Source organism: Pseudophryne corroboree, chromosome 11 (assembly GCF_028390025.1).
Source record: "Pseudophryne corroboree isolate aPseCor3 chromosome 11, aPseCor3.hap2, whole genome shotgun sequence".
Taxonomy (NCBI): domain Eukaryota; kingdom Metazoa; phylum Chordata; class Amphibia; order Anura; family Myobatrachidae; genus Pseudophryne; species Pseudophryne corroboree.
In genome coordinates this window covers 15,125,559-15,143,725 of record NC_086454.1, presented here as the reverse complement: position 1 = coordinate 15,143,725, position 18,167 = coordinate 15,125,559, and the positions used below count along the sequence as shown (strand labels likewise).

General features: G+C 49.4%; 1 protein-coding gene across 3 annotated transcripts in view; it reads left to right on the top strand.

Moving 5' to 3' along the window:
* Positions 1-18,167, top strand: part of TRIM44 (tripartite motif containing 44) — a 144,651-nt gene that overhangs the window by 123,950 nt on the left and 2,534 nt on the right. For all 3 annotated transcript variants that reach the window (XM_063946291.1, XM_063946293.1, XM_063946292.1), the window contains exon 6: positions 14,387-14,504. In XM_063946291.1, the coding sequence (XP_063802361.1) occupies positions 14,387-14,471 (85 nt within the window). In that variant the 3' untranslated portion in view covers positions 14,472-14,504. The remainder of the gene's footprint in view (positions 1-14,386; positions 14,505-18,167) is intronic.

The window sequence follows — 18,167 nt, the reverse complement described above, 5'->3', positions numbered from 1 at the left end:
GTCTATATACCCTAACCCTCCCCCTTTTCCTAAGGCTGTACTACCTCACAGCTAGGTCCACCCCTCACAGGATGTTTAACCCATTCCTCTCCTATGCAGTCAATTCTTTCTCCGGATGGTGCAAAAATTAGAATCGCACAGCCATACGCAAGCTGATTGACAGGAAGAGGCCGTTTGTGGGTGGTAACTGACCATTTTCTGGGAGTGTTCGGGAAAACGTAGGCGTTCCGAAGCGTTTTCAGGGCGGGTGTGTGACGTCAGGTCCGGACCGATCTGCCTGTTCTCATCACACTGTAGGAGTAAGTCCTGGGCTGCGCACACACCACACACAGTAGAAAAATAATTCACTGGTGAGTGAGGTGCGACCGGATTTGCAGCTGTCCTCTGACTGAGGGGTTTTTAGCTGCTTGGCGTACACATGCAATCGCACACTTGCACGGTGAATATACACTCCCCTTGGGCGGCGACTATCTGATCGCAGGACAGCAATTTTAGCAGCCTAGCGGTCAGGTGTGAACCCCCCCCCCCCCCCCCCAATATTGCAATTATTAGCATTTGTAACCAGCGTTTACCTGATATTCAGCAATAAACGTCTCAGACAAATGAAAAGATTTCTAGTCTACCTGGGGCTGAGTATCTGATGCTTTACTGATCTGAGACTATCGGAATGTAATAAGAAAAATAAATTAAATGAGAAATTAATGCAGGCGTTGGCGGATGGCGGGGGGGAGGGGGGGGAGTTTTGCTCGATTTCGTCTTTACAGCAAGAGCCTGGCACCGCGGTGATCCGGCGTTATCTCTCCTGCTCTGCTCAGTGTCTCAGATAAGGTAGAGATGGCACTTTCTGCACGCAGTGATAATAAACGCAGAACAGTGATACAGCATAATGGCTGCAGCTCTGCATTGTGGGAGTGCAAATACATGGAATATATGCTCCATTTCCTTTCATGACTATATGGTTATGTCCTGCAACTGTGGGTTTGCGGGCGGTCTGGATGCCCGTGGTCGGTATATTACCCTCTCCTAATGCCCCCATAACCCATCATTAGCGTTGACAAAATAACCACTTCCCGTAACCCTTCTAATCCTGTTGTTACCGGGCTCGATGTTGACAGCCCAAACTGGTGCTTAGGGAGACATGTACTAAGCAGCGATAAAAGTGGAGAAGTGAGCCAGTGGAGAAATTTCCCATGGCAACCAATCCGCTGCTCCATACAATTGTATAGTATGCAAATTAGAAATGTTACGTCAATGCTGATTGGTTACCATGGGCAACTTCTCCACTGGCTTACTTCTCCACTTTTATCACTGCTTAGTACATGTCCCCCTTAATCATGGAGACCCCCGTTCACTCCAGGGACCATTATACCAGCAGGTGCTTCAGCCGGGCCTACTGGAAAAGCTTTTTATCGCTCTACAGTGCCCCTGGAGTGTAGAAGACGTGACGAGACATCCGGCCCCCAAACCACTTTCACGCTCTCAATGTTACTGCGTAACGAGGAAGATATTTAGAACATCTTTATCCTATTAAATGTGTTGTTTTTTTGTTTTTTTTAAATCCCTATTTCATTTTAAAATAAAAATTTAAAGCAGGTAAATGTATGAAAATCTAACGCCTCCATTATTCTTTCTTCAGCTACTTCAGTTAGTTAAAGAAACCCTTATTACACACGGGATCCGTTCTCTAGGTCGACAAGACTTAGGCCAACCACTATTGGTCAACAGTAAGTAGGTCGTCATGAGTTGTTTTTTTTTGTAAAATTTCATTTTTTTCAACTTTTTCATACTTTACGATCCACGTTGACTACAAATGGGAACGGTAACTTGGCCCGAAAGCATGGCGAGCGAACACGGTGCACTAATTGGGGTTCCCGGTCACACTACGAAGAAAACGACACCAAAAAAATGTAAAAAACTCATGTCGACCTAGTACAGGTCGACCTAGAGTTCCTCTCGACCTAGAAACCATGTCGACCTACTTACTGTCGACCAATAGTGGTCGACCTAATAGGCCCTACACACTGGGCGATATTAGTGAAAGATATGAATGATCTCGTTCATTAATGAACAAGATACCGTTCATATCTTTCAGTGTGGAGGCACCAGCGATGAACAATGTATGGCCCCGCGCTCGTTCATCGCTGGGTCCCCGTCGCTTGTGCATGCAGGCCAATATGGACGATCTCGTCCATATTAGCCTGCATTGCTATGGAGCCGGGGGGAGTGAAGAAACTTAATTCCCCCAGTCACTGCCACCCCACCGTTGGGCAGCTCGGCGGCGGATCGCGCAGTGTGTAGGGCCTTTAAGTCTATTCTATCTAACATACCACACCCATTACACACACCCTTTATCCAGCAAAAACTCTGTCCAACCCGGGTATCTGATCACGGTGTCATGCCCTGTCACAGGTGCTTCAAACCCCCGTTTACACCGCAGGCTGCACTCGGGTTAGTGGTGGGTCTTCTCTGCCGGAGCTTGGAGATAATACCACTACAACCACCGGTGATCCGGCTCTCCGTAGGTTCTTAGCATTACCCGGGTCACCCGTTTATACCGCAGGCTAGCCTTCTTCCCAGGTTCGGCCCTGGTAGCTACATAGTTAAGACCATTTTACACCAAGCAGCGACCTGGGTAGACCGGGCTGTAACCATGGTGGAAAAGGGGTATTGCCGTAGCAACTACAAGCAGTGATTGCCTGGTGTGGCGTTACCAATTCCGCATATGCTGTCGGCAACGCACAAAGATCAATTATATTTTTTTATATTTTTATACTTTATTATTTCCAGATATCTCGTCCTCCTTCCTTCCTGTTCTTTGTATCTCTTTGTTCGCAGTCTCCCCTGCTGCTTAGTATAACTGGTTATGTGCGTTTTATCCCCCACGGAGAGACCCTCCCACATCCTAGACAAATGAGCTTAAATCCTTCCAGATCCACAAGACTTCCCTGTGGAGGCATCTGCTCGGCATATGTCTGTCACTATGGATCCTGACCATCCCTCTGCTTGTGAGAGCGCACGAATCTGACCGCCCCAGGCAGCACACATCCCCGGCAGCTAGGCTTTGTGTGGTACTAAACAAATGGTGCTACAAACCCGACGACTGCAAACCTGGCATCTGCACCAGATGTGGCCTGAGCTGCGTCATTCAGTGCAGGGTGCCCTCATTGGGAGGGGCACGGTTGTGTTATAAAGTAGTATCCAGTCCACTACAAGGATTAATGCGGGCAAATGGGTGGTTTGTAAGCACAGGACCCCAAATGTTGCACACTTTAGGTAGCTGCTTATGGTATGGCGAGGAGGGTGATGCCAAGTCCTGTACCAGTCTCGCCATCTCTCTGTTGTACGCCTTTTTCGGGATGGCTGCGTGACGTCACACACAGCCACTCCGATAAAAAACATGGCCGCTGACCATCCGGCTGCGCTGCCAGGATGAACACAGATCCGGCTGCGTGCCCAGAGATTTGCGTTCATCTCTGAATAACCCCCTTAGTCATTATATGGGGGTATAGTGAGTGAGCTATAGTTACACATACACTTGTTGGCATAGCCTATGGCCCTCATTCCGAGTTGTTCGCTCGCTAGCTGCTTTTAGCAGCAGTGCAAACGCTAGGCCGCCGCCCACTGGGAGTGTATCTTAGCTTAGCAGAAGTGCGAACGAAAGGATCGCAGAGCGGCTACAAAAAAAGATTGTGCAGTTTCTGAGCAGCTCCAGACCTACTCCTAGCTTGCGATCACTTCAGACTATTTAGTTCCTGTTTTGACGTCACAAACACGCCCTGCGTTCGGCCAGCCACTCCCCCGTTTCCCCAGCCACTCCTGCGTTTTTATCTGGCACGCCTGCGTTTTTACACACACTCCCCAAAAACGGTCAGTTACCTCCCAGAAACACCCACTTCCTGTCAATCACTCAACGATCAGCAGTGCGACTGAAAAGCGTCGCTAGAGCTTGTGTAAAACTACATCGGCTTTTGTGAAAGTAAGTCGCGGGTGCGCAGTGCGCACCATACGCATAAGTGCCGATTTTTTTACCTGATCACTGCGCTGCGAACGAAAGCATCTAGCAAACAACTCTGAATGACCCCCTATGTTGTGTGTTCCGGGACTGTGCAAGTATGAGCGATGCAGAGATATACACGTGACAATCGTACGGTCACAGCTAAAGGGGCGTTACTGTGCTGTAATGGGGTGTAGGTCTGTGAGGGCGTGTCAGCACAGTTGCGTGCTACGTAGAGTTATATGTAAGGGTACATACGCCTGTTTTCAGATGGATCTCTTGTATCTTAGTATAGGGCTGGGGCAATTGCCCACTGAGGATGGCGAGTAGCCGGTGAAGCGTATACACAGGGCTGTGCGTTCTGTAAGATGCGTTCAGATCTGAATACGGACGATTATGCGCATTGTATTCTGTACGCGTAATGCGGCCGCACATGGGCCTGATTCCTGTTCAGCCCCAATGCTGATGCGTCTTTCTATTGATATCTAAATGAATGGCTTCTACTCTGCCGTTAGATGTAACAAAGATCAACGTATATTTGCTAATCATTCGCCCTGCATGCGTAGTGCGCTTTGGCGCAAAAACGCTCCCCCGTATCCAACATGGACACTTCATTCACTGCGCCACTGAATCAGACCATTAGATAGTGGGCGCATCATACCTTTATAACGCACCCGAGTTCCTAATATACAGTGATGTGATATAATTAGAACTGGCTGATTACCCGTCATAGATATTATCTGCGGCCATTGATCTGTATATTACATCACCTGTGTAGTGTAATAATATAATGTGACAGGCCAAAGCGGCCAAGCGTGATGGCATAATCCAGTCCCAGGACCCCAGCATCATGTAACGCCAACCACCCATAACGGCCAATCTGCAAATAAACATGTTCCCTGCGCACTGTCAGCTGACATGTTACTAGGAGGGTGTAAGCGTGACCGGCCGCATCTGTTTTACATGTAAATAAAATGCGCTGAAGGGTTTATTTATTTTTTCATCCAGTTGTACAAATGTGTTAAGGATTAAAGTCTCTGGAATCTCTGGGAATAACCCGGAGAGAGGATGAGCCTGCAGCTTGAGCTGAGCGGAATGTGGATGAAGGACATTTGCGCGTCCTGGGCCTGGCTGACTCCAGCACGATCTCCTACAGGCAGACGCTCGCAGCGAATGGAAGGACGCTCGTGTCTCCTCTCCCCGTTAACAATTCCCTGTAAATTTTCCCTCCCCGTATCGCAGCGTGAGCGAAAAGCATTGCAAGCAGCCCATCTGCTCCCGGTGATAAGATGGCGGGCAGCGTGGGAGCCAGGACAAGACGGGACGGGGAATTACTACATAATTCATTAGCTGCATCTCGCTTATCCAAGTAGGGCACAGACGTCCCAGCCGCGTGGTATCTCCCTGATGTATGGGAGGAAGGAAAGATAATGAAAAATGCTAATCGAAAAAATAACACAGGCCTGCGCCGTGTGTGTGTGTGTGTGTGTGTGTGTGTGTGTGTGTACACTTTAGCGGAGTCAGCCGCCAAATGTCAGATGCAAAGAGGGAAACATTGCGTTGTGTTTTATTTTCGGGGGGAGGGGTGAAGTGAGAGCAAGAGTGAGAGAATAAAGAGAAGGAATAAAGGGACGTGTTAGAGAGAAACAGAAGAAATAGGTTGGAGAGAGAGAGAGAATACTTGTAAGAACCAGGCTGGGTCCCCTTCTCTGTTTGGGCCCGGGACTCCAGTGTCGCCAGTCCCCCCCTGCTGGCGGCCCTGTTGCCACCTACACCCCTGCATTTCTGTGCTCAGCAGAGGCATGTGACATAGGCAAACGCAGGGGGGGTTTCCGGTTGCCTGGAAACCCCCCGCCTCTTGGCAAGTGGCTCAAATGATGACAACAATAGCATTGGTATATAATACGACTACTAGAGCTGCCACCACATCATGCAGTGTATGGGACATGACCAGTGGCAGCAGCTTCTTCTACCAAGTTTGCTGTGTGTGTGTGTGTGTGTGTGTGTGTGTGTGTGTGTGTGTGTGTGTGTGTATCCTCAGTCAGTGCACTAGACCAGAGAGTAGCTACCAGGAAGAAGAGACAGGAGCCTTACCATGAGGTGGGAGAATGTGTGCTTAGCAAGTGCCATACTCTGCATCTATAGTGTTATATATTAATACTGTTTTCCATACAGTATGCGGTGTATAAAAAGACCAATGTTTACATTTATGTCCATGGTCATTACTGGGTTCTTCTACTGCTCCCCCAGACTCCTGCACTTTCTCCAGTGTTCTACAGAGTGGGATATTATGGAGGGCATTTGGAAACCCCCCTCTAGAAATCCTGCGTTTGCCACTGTGTGATCACTCATCAGTCACGCAGTACGTGATCTCAGCAGGGTTTTCTTTGTCTGGCCTCCTTCCAAATCCGCTCCTCCGGGGGATCCTAGAAGGCAGCTAGAAGTGTTAGGGATGCGGAGCGCGGCGCCATGAATTGCAGTATGGCGGACCCTCCTTACGCTATCCAGTGCAGTGATTTGCGGTGTCGAGCAGCTGGGGGCCGGGCCATAATGATGCTTTACATGAGAATGCCCCATTACAGGCCAGTTACGTATTTGCAATCAAAGATACTCCGCTCCCTGGCTGGTTGCGGCAAGCGGATTCACATCGCCACCTCACCAGGCAGTGCCGGATTCCTGGGCGCAGGTGTGACCCGGCTTGAAGTGCCGGGTTTGCGTCTGTTGGTGGGGAAGCTTTCGCTGGCAGGACCCAGCAACTGGCTCCTCCATTTTAATATGTAGATCTCACTTTCATAAAGAGGCCCATCAGCTTTCATTAGGAAAGAACGTCTCTAAAAATGTTCCCCCTCCTACCCTAAGTGCTTGGAGTCCCTCTGGAGAAAAGCGCTATATAGATAAACATTATACTAATATCCCTGCGCCTGAAACAAGTTATTTTTCCACATAATTAATAGGCGAAGCCCTCAGTCCGCCCAACTCCTCCATCGTCAGGTGCTCCTCCGCACACACCGCCATCTTGCTCTGCAGCTGTGGGCGCACCTGTGCACAGGGTCTACAGGACTACTTTGCACTGGCCCTTACCAGTTTTGCTGGCCCTAAATGACCCACTAGGACAGGCGTGCAAGCCACTGATATAGACACATCGTACACACACAAAGGGGTACATTTACTAAGGTGTGAGTTCTTAGAAGTAGGGATGTTGTCATAGCAACCAATAAGATTTTCTAGAAGCAGCTAGATACATGTTAAGTGGGTTCTGATTGGTTGCTATGGGCAACATCTCCATTACTAAAAAAACCCTCCCACCTTAGTTAATATACCCTAAAGAGTCTAACCTAAATCAACAAAGGGAAACCCATTACCCTGGTATCTAATCTTTGTATGACCGAATACCTGACACTAACCGATATAACGCAATATAAGGTAATGGGGAAACTGCAATTATTTTTATTTTACCTGTTTTTATGAAAGAATTTTTTTTTTTTTTTAATGAAACCCAGTGACTCTCCGAGTAATAATTGCTGTTTAGCAAGCCGGAAAGTAGGGCAATTTTTCATTGTTAATTATAATTTTATCTTGACGCTTAATCCCCTAAAGTGCATTTGTCACTTACTGACTGTCAGAGACACTGAGCCATAGGCGAACAGCAAATTAACCCCATACGGTCTGCCAATGTCGGACTGGGATATGAAGGGCCCACCGGGGGAATGCAGTGATAGGGGCCCATACTTAGGGGTGTGGCCAGCCTACAAAGGGGGTGTGGCCAGCCTCCACAGAGGCTTGAAATACACAATAGTTTAGTGCAGTGTAATGCAACATATCTACCATGTATAATACAAGTGCACAGTCTGGAACCTGATCCCTAGAGGAAGGAGTGGGCTCTCAGGCAGTGGGGCCTACCGGTGGTTTCCCTGGTACCCCTGTGGGCCAGTCCGACCCTGTGGTTTGCTGATGGCTGGGCCCAGGCAGAGTAACCCTGACCTCAGCTGAAGGGCATACTGGTGTCCAGTCATGCCCGTGTATGGGGACGATAATGAGGCTCGGCCCACCCCAGTCACCGGCCGCACTGTGTTCAGGCATTGTGTCTCATCCCTCAGCACCGAGTACCAGAGGTCTCATTAGACCCTGGTTACAACTGGCGGGGGGATGAGTGTAGTTGGGTTTCGGAGATGAAGACGAGGGAGGATGTTGCTGCAATATAAGGATGAACATTTCCCAGCCATGCACACACAAGATTAATTAGTTTGTCAAAAAGAGACACAGCAGATGTTATGGTGGAAATTGTGCCTCTCCGGTATTGAAATATGGAGACAAAGCGTACAGAGCGCGTTCATTCCGGAGATTGTCTACCGCTGTAATGAGCGTTACCTGTCAGGATGTAAGCGCAGGCCTGCCAGCCTGAAAATATAATCGGCGTTGTGTTCACGATGTCTCAGGGCGATGTATTTAGAACACATCAAATTGCGCCACAGAAGATTTAAATGAGTGTGCAGTAAATAACTTAGTGCCGGAAGGATAAAGGGGTCTATGTATTAAGCCTTGGAAAGAGATAAAGTGGATGAAGATAAAGTATCAACCAATCAGCTCCTAGCAGTCATCAATGGAATGCCGACACTCGGAGACTATTCCCGCTACTGGCAAAGCTGATGGACAGAATGCCTACACACAGGAACTATTCCCACTCGTGGGTGTCCACGACATCCACAGAGTGGGAACAGAACCTGTGGCAAGCACAGCAAGCCACCGAGACCGCAAGGGGCTCCGTTGAGCTTGCCCCTCTCCCGCTGGCATTCTGGCGGCCGGGGTCAGTATGCTGACCTCTGGGATCCCGGCCGCTGGCAAAACATACCCAACACTTCATAACATGACTAGATATGGCAGGATTGGGTGGGCTTATTTTATAAGGCTGGCCTGGAGCCCTAATCCTGTCACACCCCTTGTTAATGTGGTCCCTGACATTCTGATGCATGTGTCTGCGGAGAGTTTCCATTGCGATTCATTATTTTCCCGTTTACCTATATAGCTCCTCAGTCTATATTACCGGTATTGGATCTCCGCAGTTGCAATGCGATGACACTTTCTCTGTGACGTCTAGGTTTCATTTTCCGCCCCCCCCCCGGACGATTGCTCTTTATGTCCTATAGATTGTAAGATCAGAGGAGTGCGTAGAACATTTTATTAGGGGGTGCACCATCGGAGGGGTGTGTTTGGAACCACCTACTGGGCGTGTCTAGCACCACCTATTGGCACTCAAAGCAATATAAACATATGCCCCCAGTGGTGCACCTTACTCAATACCCCCAGCGGTGCCAGATGCACAAATGTCCGCAGCGGTGCCAGATGCACAAATGCCCGCAGCGGTGCCAGATACACAAATGCCCCCAGCGGTGCCAGATGCACAAATGCCCCCAGCGGTGCCAGATACACACTTGCCCCCAGCGGTGCCACATACACACTTGCCCCCAGCGGTGCCAGATACATATGCCCCCATTTGTGCTCACCCTCCTCTGTTGCCAGTGCCGCCGATTTCCGTCTCTGCCGCTGAGGAGAGGAGAGCGCAGCGCGCGTCTCTCCTGTGCCTCACTTCACCGAGTCTCCGGCTGTCTCTGGCGGCCATTTGAAATATGGCACCGGCTTATGAGCCAATCAAATCTCATGGGCCGGCAGCCAATCAAGAGCCGGTCTGCGAGCTCTGATTGGCTGACAGCCGAGAGACATTGTAAATGACTGCCGGAGACAGGGACGCACAGTGAGGGGCAGGAGAGACGCGCACAGCGCTCTCCTTCCTTCAAGTTCAGCGTCAGACTGAGACGGGAATCGGCGGCAGCAGCAACAGGTGTGTGCGGGGGGTGCCGGACATTAGGGGGTGCCTGTGCGCACCAGGCACTCCCCGTGTGCATGCCTATGTGTAAGATTGCGAGCAGGGCCTTCCTACCACTGTCTGTTTTTACCCAGCTTTGTTCTATTACTGTTATTCTAATTGTAAAGCGCAACGGAATATACTGCGCTATGTAAGACACTGCTAATAATAAATATGTTTTCCCAGGTAGCTGTAACCCTAAGGGTGTTGGAGTAGGTAATTTCCCCTGATATAGGGCTGGTGTATGCCGTACACAGTGATATATAGATAGGCCGGAGTCTGTGTGACTCTCCTGTTTATTATTTAGCCTCTCAGTCATCCCTATGAAGCCAGTATGACTAAGATGAACCGTTCCTGTAGTTCCCAAGTCTGAGCATTAAACAGAGGCGACGGGAAGGTTGACAGGACAGCGATACATTTGGCGTATGCTGCGCACCTTATCAGAACCGCCATGGAGATAGGAGACCTCGTTCATCATCCAGAGAGACACCAATAGGACGCGGCTCCTAATTGAAAGTGTCTGTGCACTTACAGGAGTTTTCCAACAGCTGATAACAAAAATGAAAGAATTAATTTATTCGCCGGCGCAGCGAGTGACTGAAAAGGGCATATCCGTCGCACTGAGCCGCAGCCAAAGTCACCGTCCTGTAATATATTCCGGTGTCCTGGTACAAAATAACCTACCTGCAGAACGTGCTACGCTTCTAACATAGAAAGCCGCCATAGTGATCAGTCAGTAGCCACAATCCAGTGTACCTGTCTCCTGTCATTCACCGCCTGCGCTATGTGAGGATGGAGACGGCTTCATACAAGGAGACGGTACAGTTGGAGGAAGAATGTTACACTGTATCCTTATTCCATTTCCACAATAGAACAGTGACAGTGGCTGCTACTTGCTATCACGGTTTAATAATGCAACGAAATCTAAACAAGATACAATGTCACTTGTTGGAATCATTTGGTGCGCGGCGTAACATGGAAGATCCAGGCTGAGTAAAATGATATGTGGCATGCCTATATTCTGTGTGTGACTACGGCTGTATCTGCATACGAAATGCTACATTGCAGTGTATTCCTGGAAATCACTGTAATGTTGCATTTCGTATGCAGATACAGCTGCAGTCGCACACAGAATATAGGTATGCTGCATATCATTTTAATCAGCAGAAGCTGTTTGTGCATCCTAGCCACATAGTAATGCAAATAATAAGATGCATTTTCATAAACAAAAGGCGCAGACGTTAGCAGAGCTACCAGCTGACTCATGCCAGGCATCTCCTGCAGAACTAGTGGCGGTGCTAGGGGGCACCAGCCAAAATCTTGCCTAGGGCATCAAATTGGTTAGGGCCGGCTCTGATTACCCCTATAGCCCGGGGTCTGCACTTATATGGGGGGGAGATTTCCTCAGCTGTGCTTGTAGGTCAGATGGAAAGAAATCCATCATCCCCGCGAACATTCTTATATAAATAAATCCACGCGTTTCGCCAATCTGTGTTGTCCATATCTCACTGGCTCTCTGTAATAATCCCCTGATAGTAAATATAGGGTTACTGCCACTGTGTCTTGCGAGGATCAATAACAGGAAAGCTTGTATTGTAACACCCAGGCAAATACTAAAATCGGGACCTATTTACCATTAAATATTTTCTGCATATTCCCTGAAAACACCCGTTTTCAGGGGAAATGCACAATATTCAGTATCCCCATGATGGAACAAGGAGGAGCCGCAGCAGATATCTCTGATACCACAGTGCCACCGTTCCCGACAACAGCTACAGGCCCCATAGGTTTCTAAAGGGGATGCGATGCTGACAGGTTTACCAAGCGCCAGAATATGAAGCGTTTCCGATATTGGCCCCTGCAGCTAACGCCATCTGAAGATGGCATTGCACTGCTGTAGCCTATGGGCTGCACTTAGCAAAGTTTGCCGGCAGAGGGTTCTACCCAGCAATCTCCACCGCACATGCTTGGTCAGCAGTCTGTGCGTTCGCAGGAGATCCGGCACCACTCGGCAACACATCGCAGGGACGTTCCAGGATCAACATACCGTCTCGGGGTAGTGACAGTCGACAGGACAAAGCCATCCCAGGGTCAGGGCCTCCAAGTGGAAAGTGGGGGACTAATTACCCCAGCCCAGGTCTGTTGGAGGGGCCTCATGGCCTATAATACCCTAGATCAGGGGTGGCCAACCAGTCAGAGGGAAAGAGACCAATAATATCTGCAGTCAACTCAAAGAGTCGGTATAATGCGTGCGCAGAAGGTGCGTGTGCAAAAAATGGGGAGTGGTCCAACTGCCACAAGGCCATGCCCCATTTTTGTGCTCCCGCCTTCGGTATGATGTTTGTAGGAGCATAACCATGTGTGTCACCCCCGTTTTTAGTCACACTTGGGGCGAAAAACACCGAAACAATAAAGATCCACATAAAATACACTGAAACAAGACAGCCTCCCCCTTCACTCTGTGCCTCACAGCCTCCCCCTTCACTCTGTGCCTCACAGCCTCTCCCCTTCACTCTGTGCCTCACAGCCTCCCCCCTTCACTCTGTGCCTCACAGCCTCCCCCCCTTCACTCTGTGCCTCACAGCCTCCCCCCTTCATTATGTGCCTCACAGCCTCCCCCCTTCACTCTGTGCCTCACAGCCTCCCCCCTTCACTCTGTGCCTCACAGCCTCCCCCCTTCACTCTGTGCCTCACAGCCTCCCCCCTTCACTCTGTGCCTCACAGCCTCCCATCCTTCACGCTGTGCCTCTAAGCCTCCCATCCTTCACGCTGTGCCTCTAAGCCTCCCATCCTTCACGCTGTGCCTCTAAGCCTCCCATCCTTCACGCTGTGCCTCTAAGCCTCCCATCCTTCACGCTGTGCCTCTAAGCCTCCCATCCTTCACGCTGTGCCTCTCAGCCTGCCCTCCCATTTATTCTTTGTCTCTCAGCCTGCTCCTCCTTCACTGTCTCAGCCTGCTTCACCTTCAATCTGTGTCTCTCAGCCTGCTCCCCCTTCACTGTGTGCCTCTCAGCCTCCCACCCTTCACTATGTGCCTCTCGGCCTGCTCCTCCTTCACTCTGTGCCTCTCAGCATGCTCCCCTTCACTCTGTGCCTCTCAGCATGCTCCCCTTCACTCTGTGCCTCTCAGCCTGCTTCACCTTTGCGCTCTCTCTCAGCCTGTTCCCCCTTCACTCTGTCTTTCAGCCTCCCCACCCTCTATCTCTCCCCCCTCCCCCATCCGGTCACTGGTAGCCGCAATCACCTGTATGACAGTGATCCGGTGGACAGTGAGGCCAGACAGGTGCTGCTCTACACGGCAATGGCAGAAGTCCTTGACAGGGCAGGGAGCGTGGCCGTGATGTAGTGCCAGCGGTGTGCTCCCGCCTCCGCTACCGGCAGCCCTGCAAGTTGGGACCTGGCCGCGGGTCAAAGTGTGCAGAATGCAGGCTGTCAGGTGTGGCGGGAGCCGCATCAGTGAGAAGAAAGAGCCACACGTTGGCCACCACTGCCCTAGATAATGGTACGCTGCTTTCTGGGAATTATTTTATTTTACCTGTAATCATAAGTCACATGGCGGCAAAGTCTGTAATGTCTCTTATGGTACTTTTATACCAGTCGTCCGCTCCTCTTTAGTAGACCCCACTTCTGGGATGCACAATTTGCAGAACGCTCTCCCATTGTTACAGCGATAATGTTCCGGTAAGACAATAACTGTGGTCAAAGCGTTAATAAATTTCCGAGCCAGGCCGACTCTTTCCTTGCCTTCAGCGGCCATAAAAGGGAGACTGTGAGCCGAGACCTGCGCTATTGTGGGCACCAGCCGAGTCGTCTTGGGCACCGACTCACTATAATCCATAGACGGAGAGCTTGTGGCGGCCTTATTCTGCAAGTATAGGACATTGTGCCTGCAGACTGTCCTCCTGCCTGTAAGGAGCGGACACTGAATGAGGTAATGATGCTGAAGGACGCAAACAAGGTCATTCATTAGAGAAGGATATTGGGGGAATCGCTTAATGGCACGTTGCAGCAGGGGGATGGTGGATGAGGTCACCCACCGCCGCTGCTGCGTTTCCAGGGAAGTCACATTTGCCGAGCTGGAATGAGACCGAGCAGCTTTAATTAAGTGGAGAAAACTCCTCCTGTGTGGGAAGCGATTACACAGGACATTGGCCCTGTGCCATCAGAGTACTGAAGAGACACAAAACTAGATCTTCAGCAAAGTATTCTAAGCTGCGTCTCATCCATCACGTCATTATCCGGCCATCAGCCGCTCAGGGTGACGCTGGTTTGTGACCTGTTTATTACGTTCTAGCAGATAGTGGCAGCATATTCCATTGCGCTGTACAATTGGGAACAGGACCGTAATAAAGGAGGCTGGGGAATAACTAACAGATAGAGGTCGGAGGGCCCTGCTCGCTGATGTGACAGAATCCTCCCAGTGAGAGGGGTCTCGTTGCTGTCCCCCAGTGATACAATGTTGTTGTTGTCCAAATCACCATTGAATGTTCTATCCGGCTCTGCTCCCTAATGGAATTGTGTTTTGTCTCCAGGGATGAAGGGTCCGCGACTGACTCGGCTGACGGAAACTCCGGCTCGCGGTTTCATAGCCCACCACCAGGGAACGGTCCATGGTAAAGGAACGGTTACACAATCAGTGGAAGTGAACAGGTACAGCGCAGGGACTGTCTGTTATCTATACATATAATAAAACTGTACGGGTTATCTGCACATAGCAATGGTTTTTTTCGGAGAAATAAACTTCTAGGAATTGTGTATGAACTATGGAGATGGAAAAAAAATTAGGAATGTTTGTCTGTTTGTTATGGCATCACTAAAAAAAACTACGGGATGAATTTGGATCATACAGTATATTCACTATTGTATTGCTTAGTGACCTAGAAAGAAAGTGAGGTATGTATGAACTTGATGTGAAATCAGGGAGAGGAGCAATAGGGGCAAAACCAGACACTTGACCTTAACTCCATAATGACTATAAATACATATATTGCCCACCTTGAAAAAAACGCAGGTCTGTAGGCATAGATCTCAGGACCAGCTGCTTCTCCCATGGGCAGCTGTACGTGACTTGCTCACGCGTTAGTAGCCACAAGCATTTTTTTGTGTGTTAATCCCCAAAGGAAAATCTGTGAATATTTATCAAGAAATTTTGTGATCAATTTGTACAATATCAAATTTGCACACTCTAAAATATATATCGCACTATTTGATGCCACTATTGTCGTGTAAAATTATTTCCGCTGAGCAATAACAGACATCCACGTGATAGAAGCCACGGGCAAACGCTAATCTGTAATATACTGTATGCTTACCAAATACAATGCAATATATAAAAATGTGACACAAGATAAAAATACAGTGTAATGGATTGTGTTATGACAGGTCTGAACTATGACTCTCCAGATGCCGCAACATTACAAATCGCACAATACCCTGTACAGAATTAGCTAGCGGAGCATTCTGGGGCTTGTAGTTTTACACCACCCGGAGACAGTTTGTCCATAGATAAATGGGGGCTTTATGGGGCTTCATAGGAATGGGTTTATGTACAATTTTACTGTGTAAATTAATGTGGGGGAGGGAAGTTGGAAGACGGCGCACCTAGGGGGAGTAACAATGAGCGGGGGCATCTTCTCTCTCGGGAACAGAATAAGCGGCATCTTCTGCTCAGAGATCTCTGACTGTACACCTAGAGGTCTGGTCCGCAGAGGACTTCACGGGGAACGCAGTGAGCAATCATCGCACGTCACTGATGGTTTCAGATGATGAGAGATGTGTATGGGGCATATTTATCACAACCCACATCTCATGTGTGTATGGGATGTGATAAATACGACCAAATCCACATTGAATACATTGCAGGGATGTATCAATTATCGCATCCAGGGATAGAGCTTGTGAGATAGCGTATGCACCACCGCCGGCTACCCCCCACAACCCCACCCTCCGGTTACACTTACCTGCAGTCAGGACTGGTGATCCAGGGACAGGGCATCCGGTCATCTGATCCTGTGCTCTGCTGTGACCCCTGGAGCTGTAAAGTGATACGTCCTCTTGTTTATGTGTTATTAAGCACAGTCCCTTACAGTATTGTGCACTGTGGGATATATTCAATTGAAGTCGAAACTGCGGTCTTGTCGTAAAGACGGCAGTTTTCGACTTTTTCAGGTCTGAAGGGGTTCCGACCTATTCAATCCCTGGCTTTTTTATCCGACAAGTCGAGGAATACGACTTGTCGGAAAGCACGTGGATCGGCGGAATAGCTGCCTATCCGCGTGCTTCTGTCGGAAATGGGGCTAAATCCGACAGGTTTTTGCCCCCTTTCCGACAATCTCAATCCGACTTTAAAAAAAAGTCGGAGTGAGCAGGGTGTCCCCCCGGCCAGGGTCCTCACTCCCGGCAGCTCCCCCTGGCCGCCACAGATACCTCTCCCTGGCCACCGCTGATGGGTCTGCCCCGGCTGCCTGACAGGTCCCCCCGTGATAGCTCCCCCCTTTCGCCGCTGACAGCTACACCGGGCAGCCGCTAGCAGCAGCAGGACGGGACACCGTGAGCGGACAAATCCGACAGTCGGATTTGGCTGCTCATTTGAATAGGGCGTGTCTGATCCAGTCCGACAAATGCATGTCGGAATGGACCCGACTTCAACTGAATATACCCCTATGTTCCTAGTCTTCACATTACATTGCAAAAGTACAACAATTCATATATATATGTGTGTGTGTGTGTGTGTGTGTGTGTGTGTGTGTGTGTGTGTGTTACTTTTGTATGTTGTGTGACAAAGGGGATAGGAATTCTTTTGTCTGGGAGGTAAATCATCAGTGTGTATTTGTCTTCCCTTGGATGAGTTATTGGTATTCTGCGAAGTTTGAATCGCTTTGTAACTATGTTTTATTCATTATTACTGCATTTTCTATGGGTCCCTGTTATTTTCTAGTCCATAGCCGTACACTGATGGCATTTATAATGGTATGTTTGTGTGGGGTATTGATTTAATGTCGCTCCCTGTGGAGATTGTTTGATATAATAACTTTTACTACGTGTTTCACATTATATCCCAGATTCCGCTGCTGTAATTATTAAGCTTTTTACAATCTCTCTCTCTCTCTCTCTCTCTCTCTCTCCCTCCCCCTGTGTGTCTCTCTCTACCTGTCTCACTCCCTCCGTTCCTCACGTCATCCTTATTTCTCTCTCTCTCTCTTCTTCCTCACCTTGTCCTTCTCTCTAATTTCTGCCTCTCCCTGTGGCTCTTTCTTCTCCCTCGCGCTCTCTTTCTACTCCCTCGCGCTCTCTCTCTCTCTCTCTCTCTTCTCCGTCACCCTGACCCTCTTTCCCTCTCTCTACTTCCTCACCTTCTCCCTCTCTCTAAATTCTGCCTCTCCCTGTCCCTCTCCTCTTTCTCTTCTCCCTCTCCTCTTTCTCTTCTTCCTCACCTTGTCCTTTTCTCTCTAATTTCTGCCTCTCCCTGTCCCTCTTTCTTCTCCCTCTCTCTTCTCCGTCACCCTCTTTCCCTCTCTCTTCTTCCTCACCTCCCTCTTTCTTCTCCCTCTCTCCTCTCTCTCTCTCTCTCTCTTCTCCGTCACCCTCTTTCCCTCTCTCTTCTTCCTCACCTCCCTCTCTTTCTTCTCCCTCTCTCCTCTCTCTCTCTTCTCCGTCACCCTCTTTCCCTCTCTCTTCTTCCTCACCTTCTCCCTCTCTCTAATTTCTGCCTCTCCCTGTCCCTCTCCTCTTTCTTCTCCCTCTCCTCTCTCTCTTCTCCGTCACCCTGACCCTCTTTCCCTCTCTTCTTCCTCACCTTGTCCTTCTCTCGAATTTCTGCCTCTCACTGTCCCTCTTTCTTCTCCCTCTCCTCTCCCCTCTCTCTCTCTCTCTCTCTCTCTCTCTCTCTTCTCCGTCACCCTCTTTCCCTCTCTCTTATTCCTCACCTTCTCCCACTCTCTAATTTCTGCCTCTCCCTGTCCCTCTTTCTTCTCCCTCTCCTCTCTCTTCTCCATCACCCTGCCCCTCTTTCCCCCTCTCTCTTCTTCCTCACCTTGTCCTTCTCTCTAATTTCTGCCTCTCCCTGTCCCTCTTTCTTCTCCCTCTCCTCTCTCCTCTCTCTCTCTCTCTCTTCTCAGTCACCCTCTTTCCCTCTCTTCTTCCTCACCTTCTCCCTCTCTCTAATTTCTGCCTCTCCCTGTCCCTCTCCTCTTTCTCTTCTCCATCACCCTGCCCCTCTTTCCCTCTTTCTCTTCACCCTCTCCTCTTTCTCTTCTCCATCACCCTGCCCCTCTTTCCCTCTCTTTCTCTTCTCACTCTCCCTCACTCTGTCAT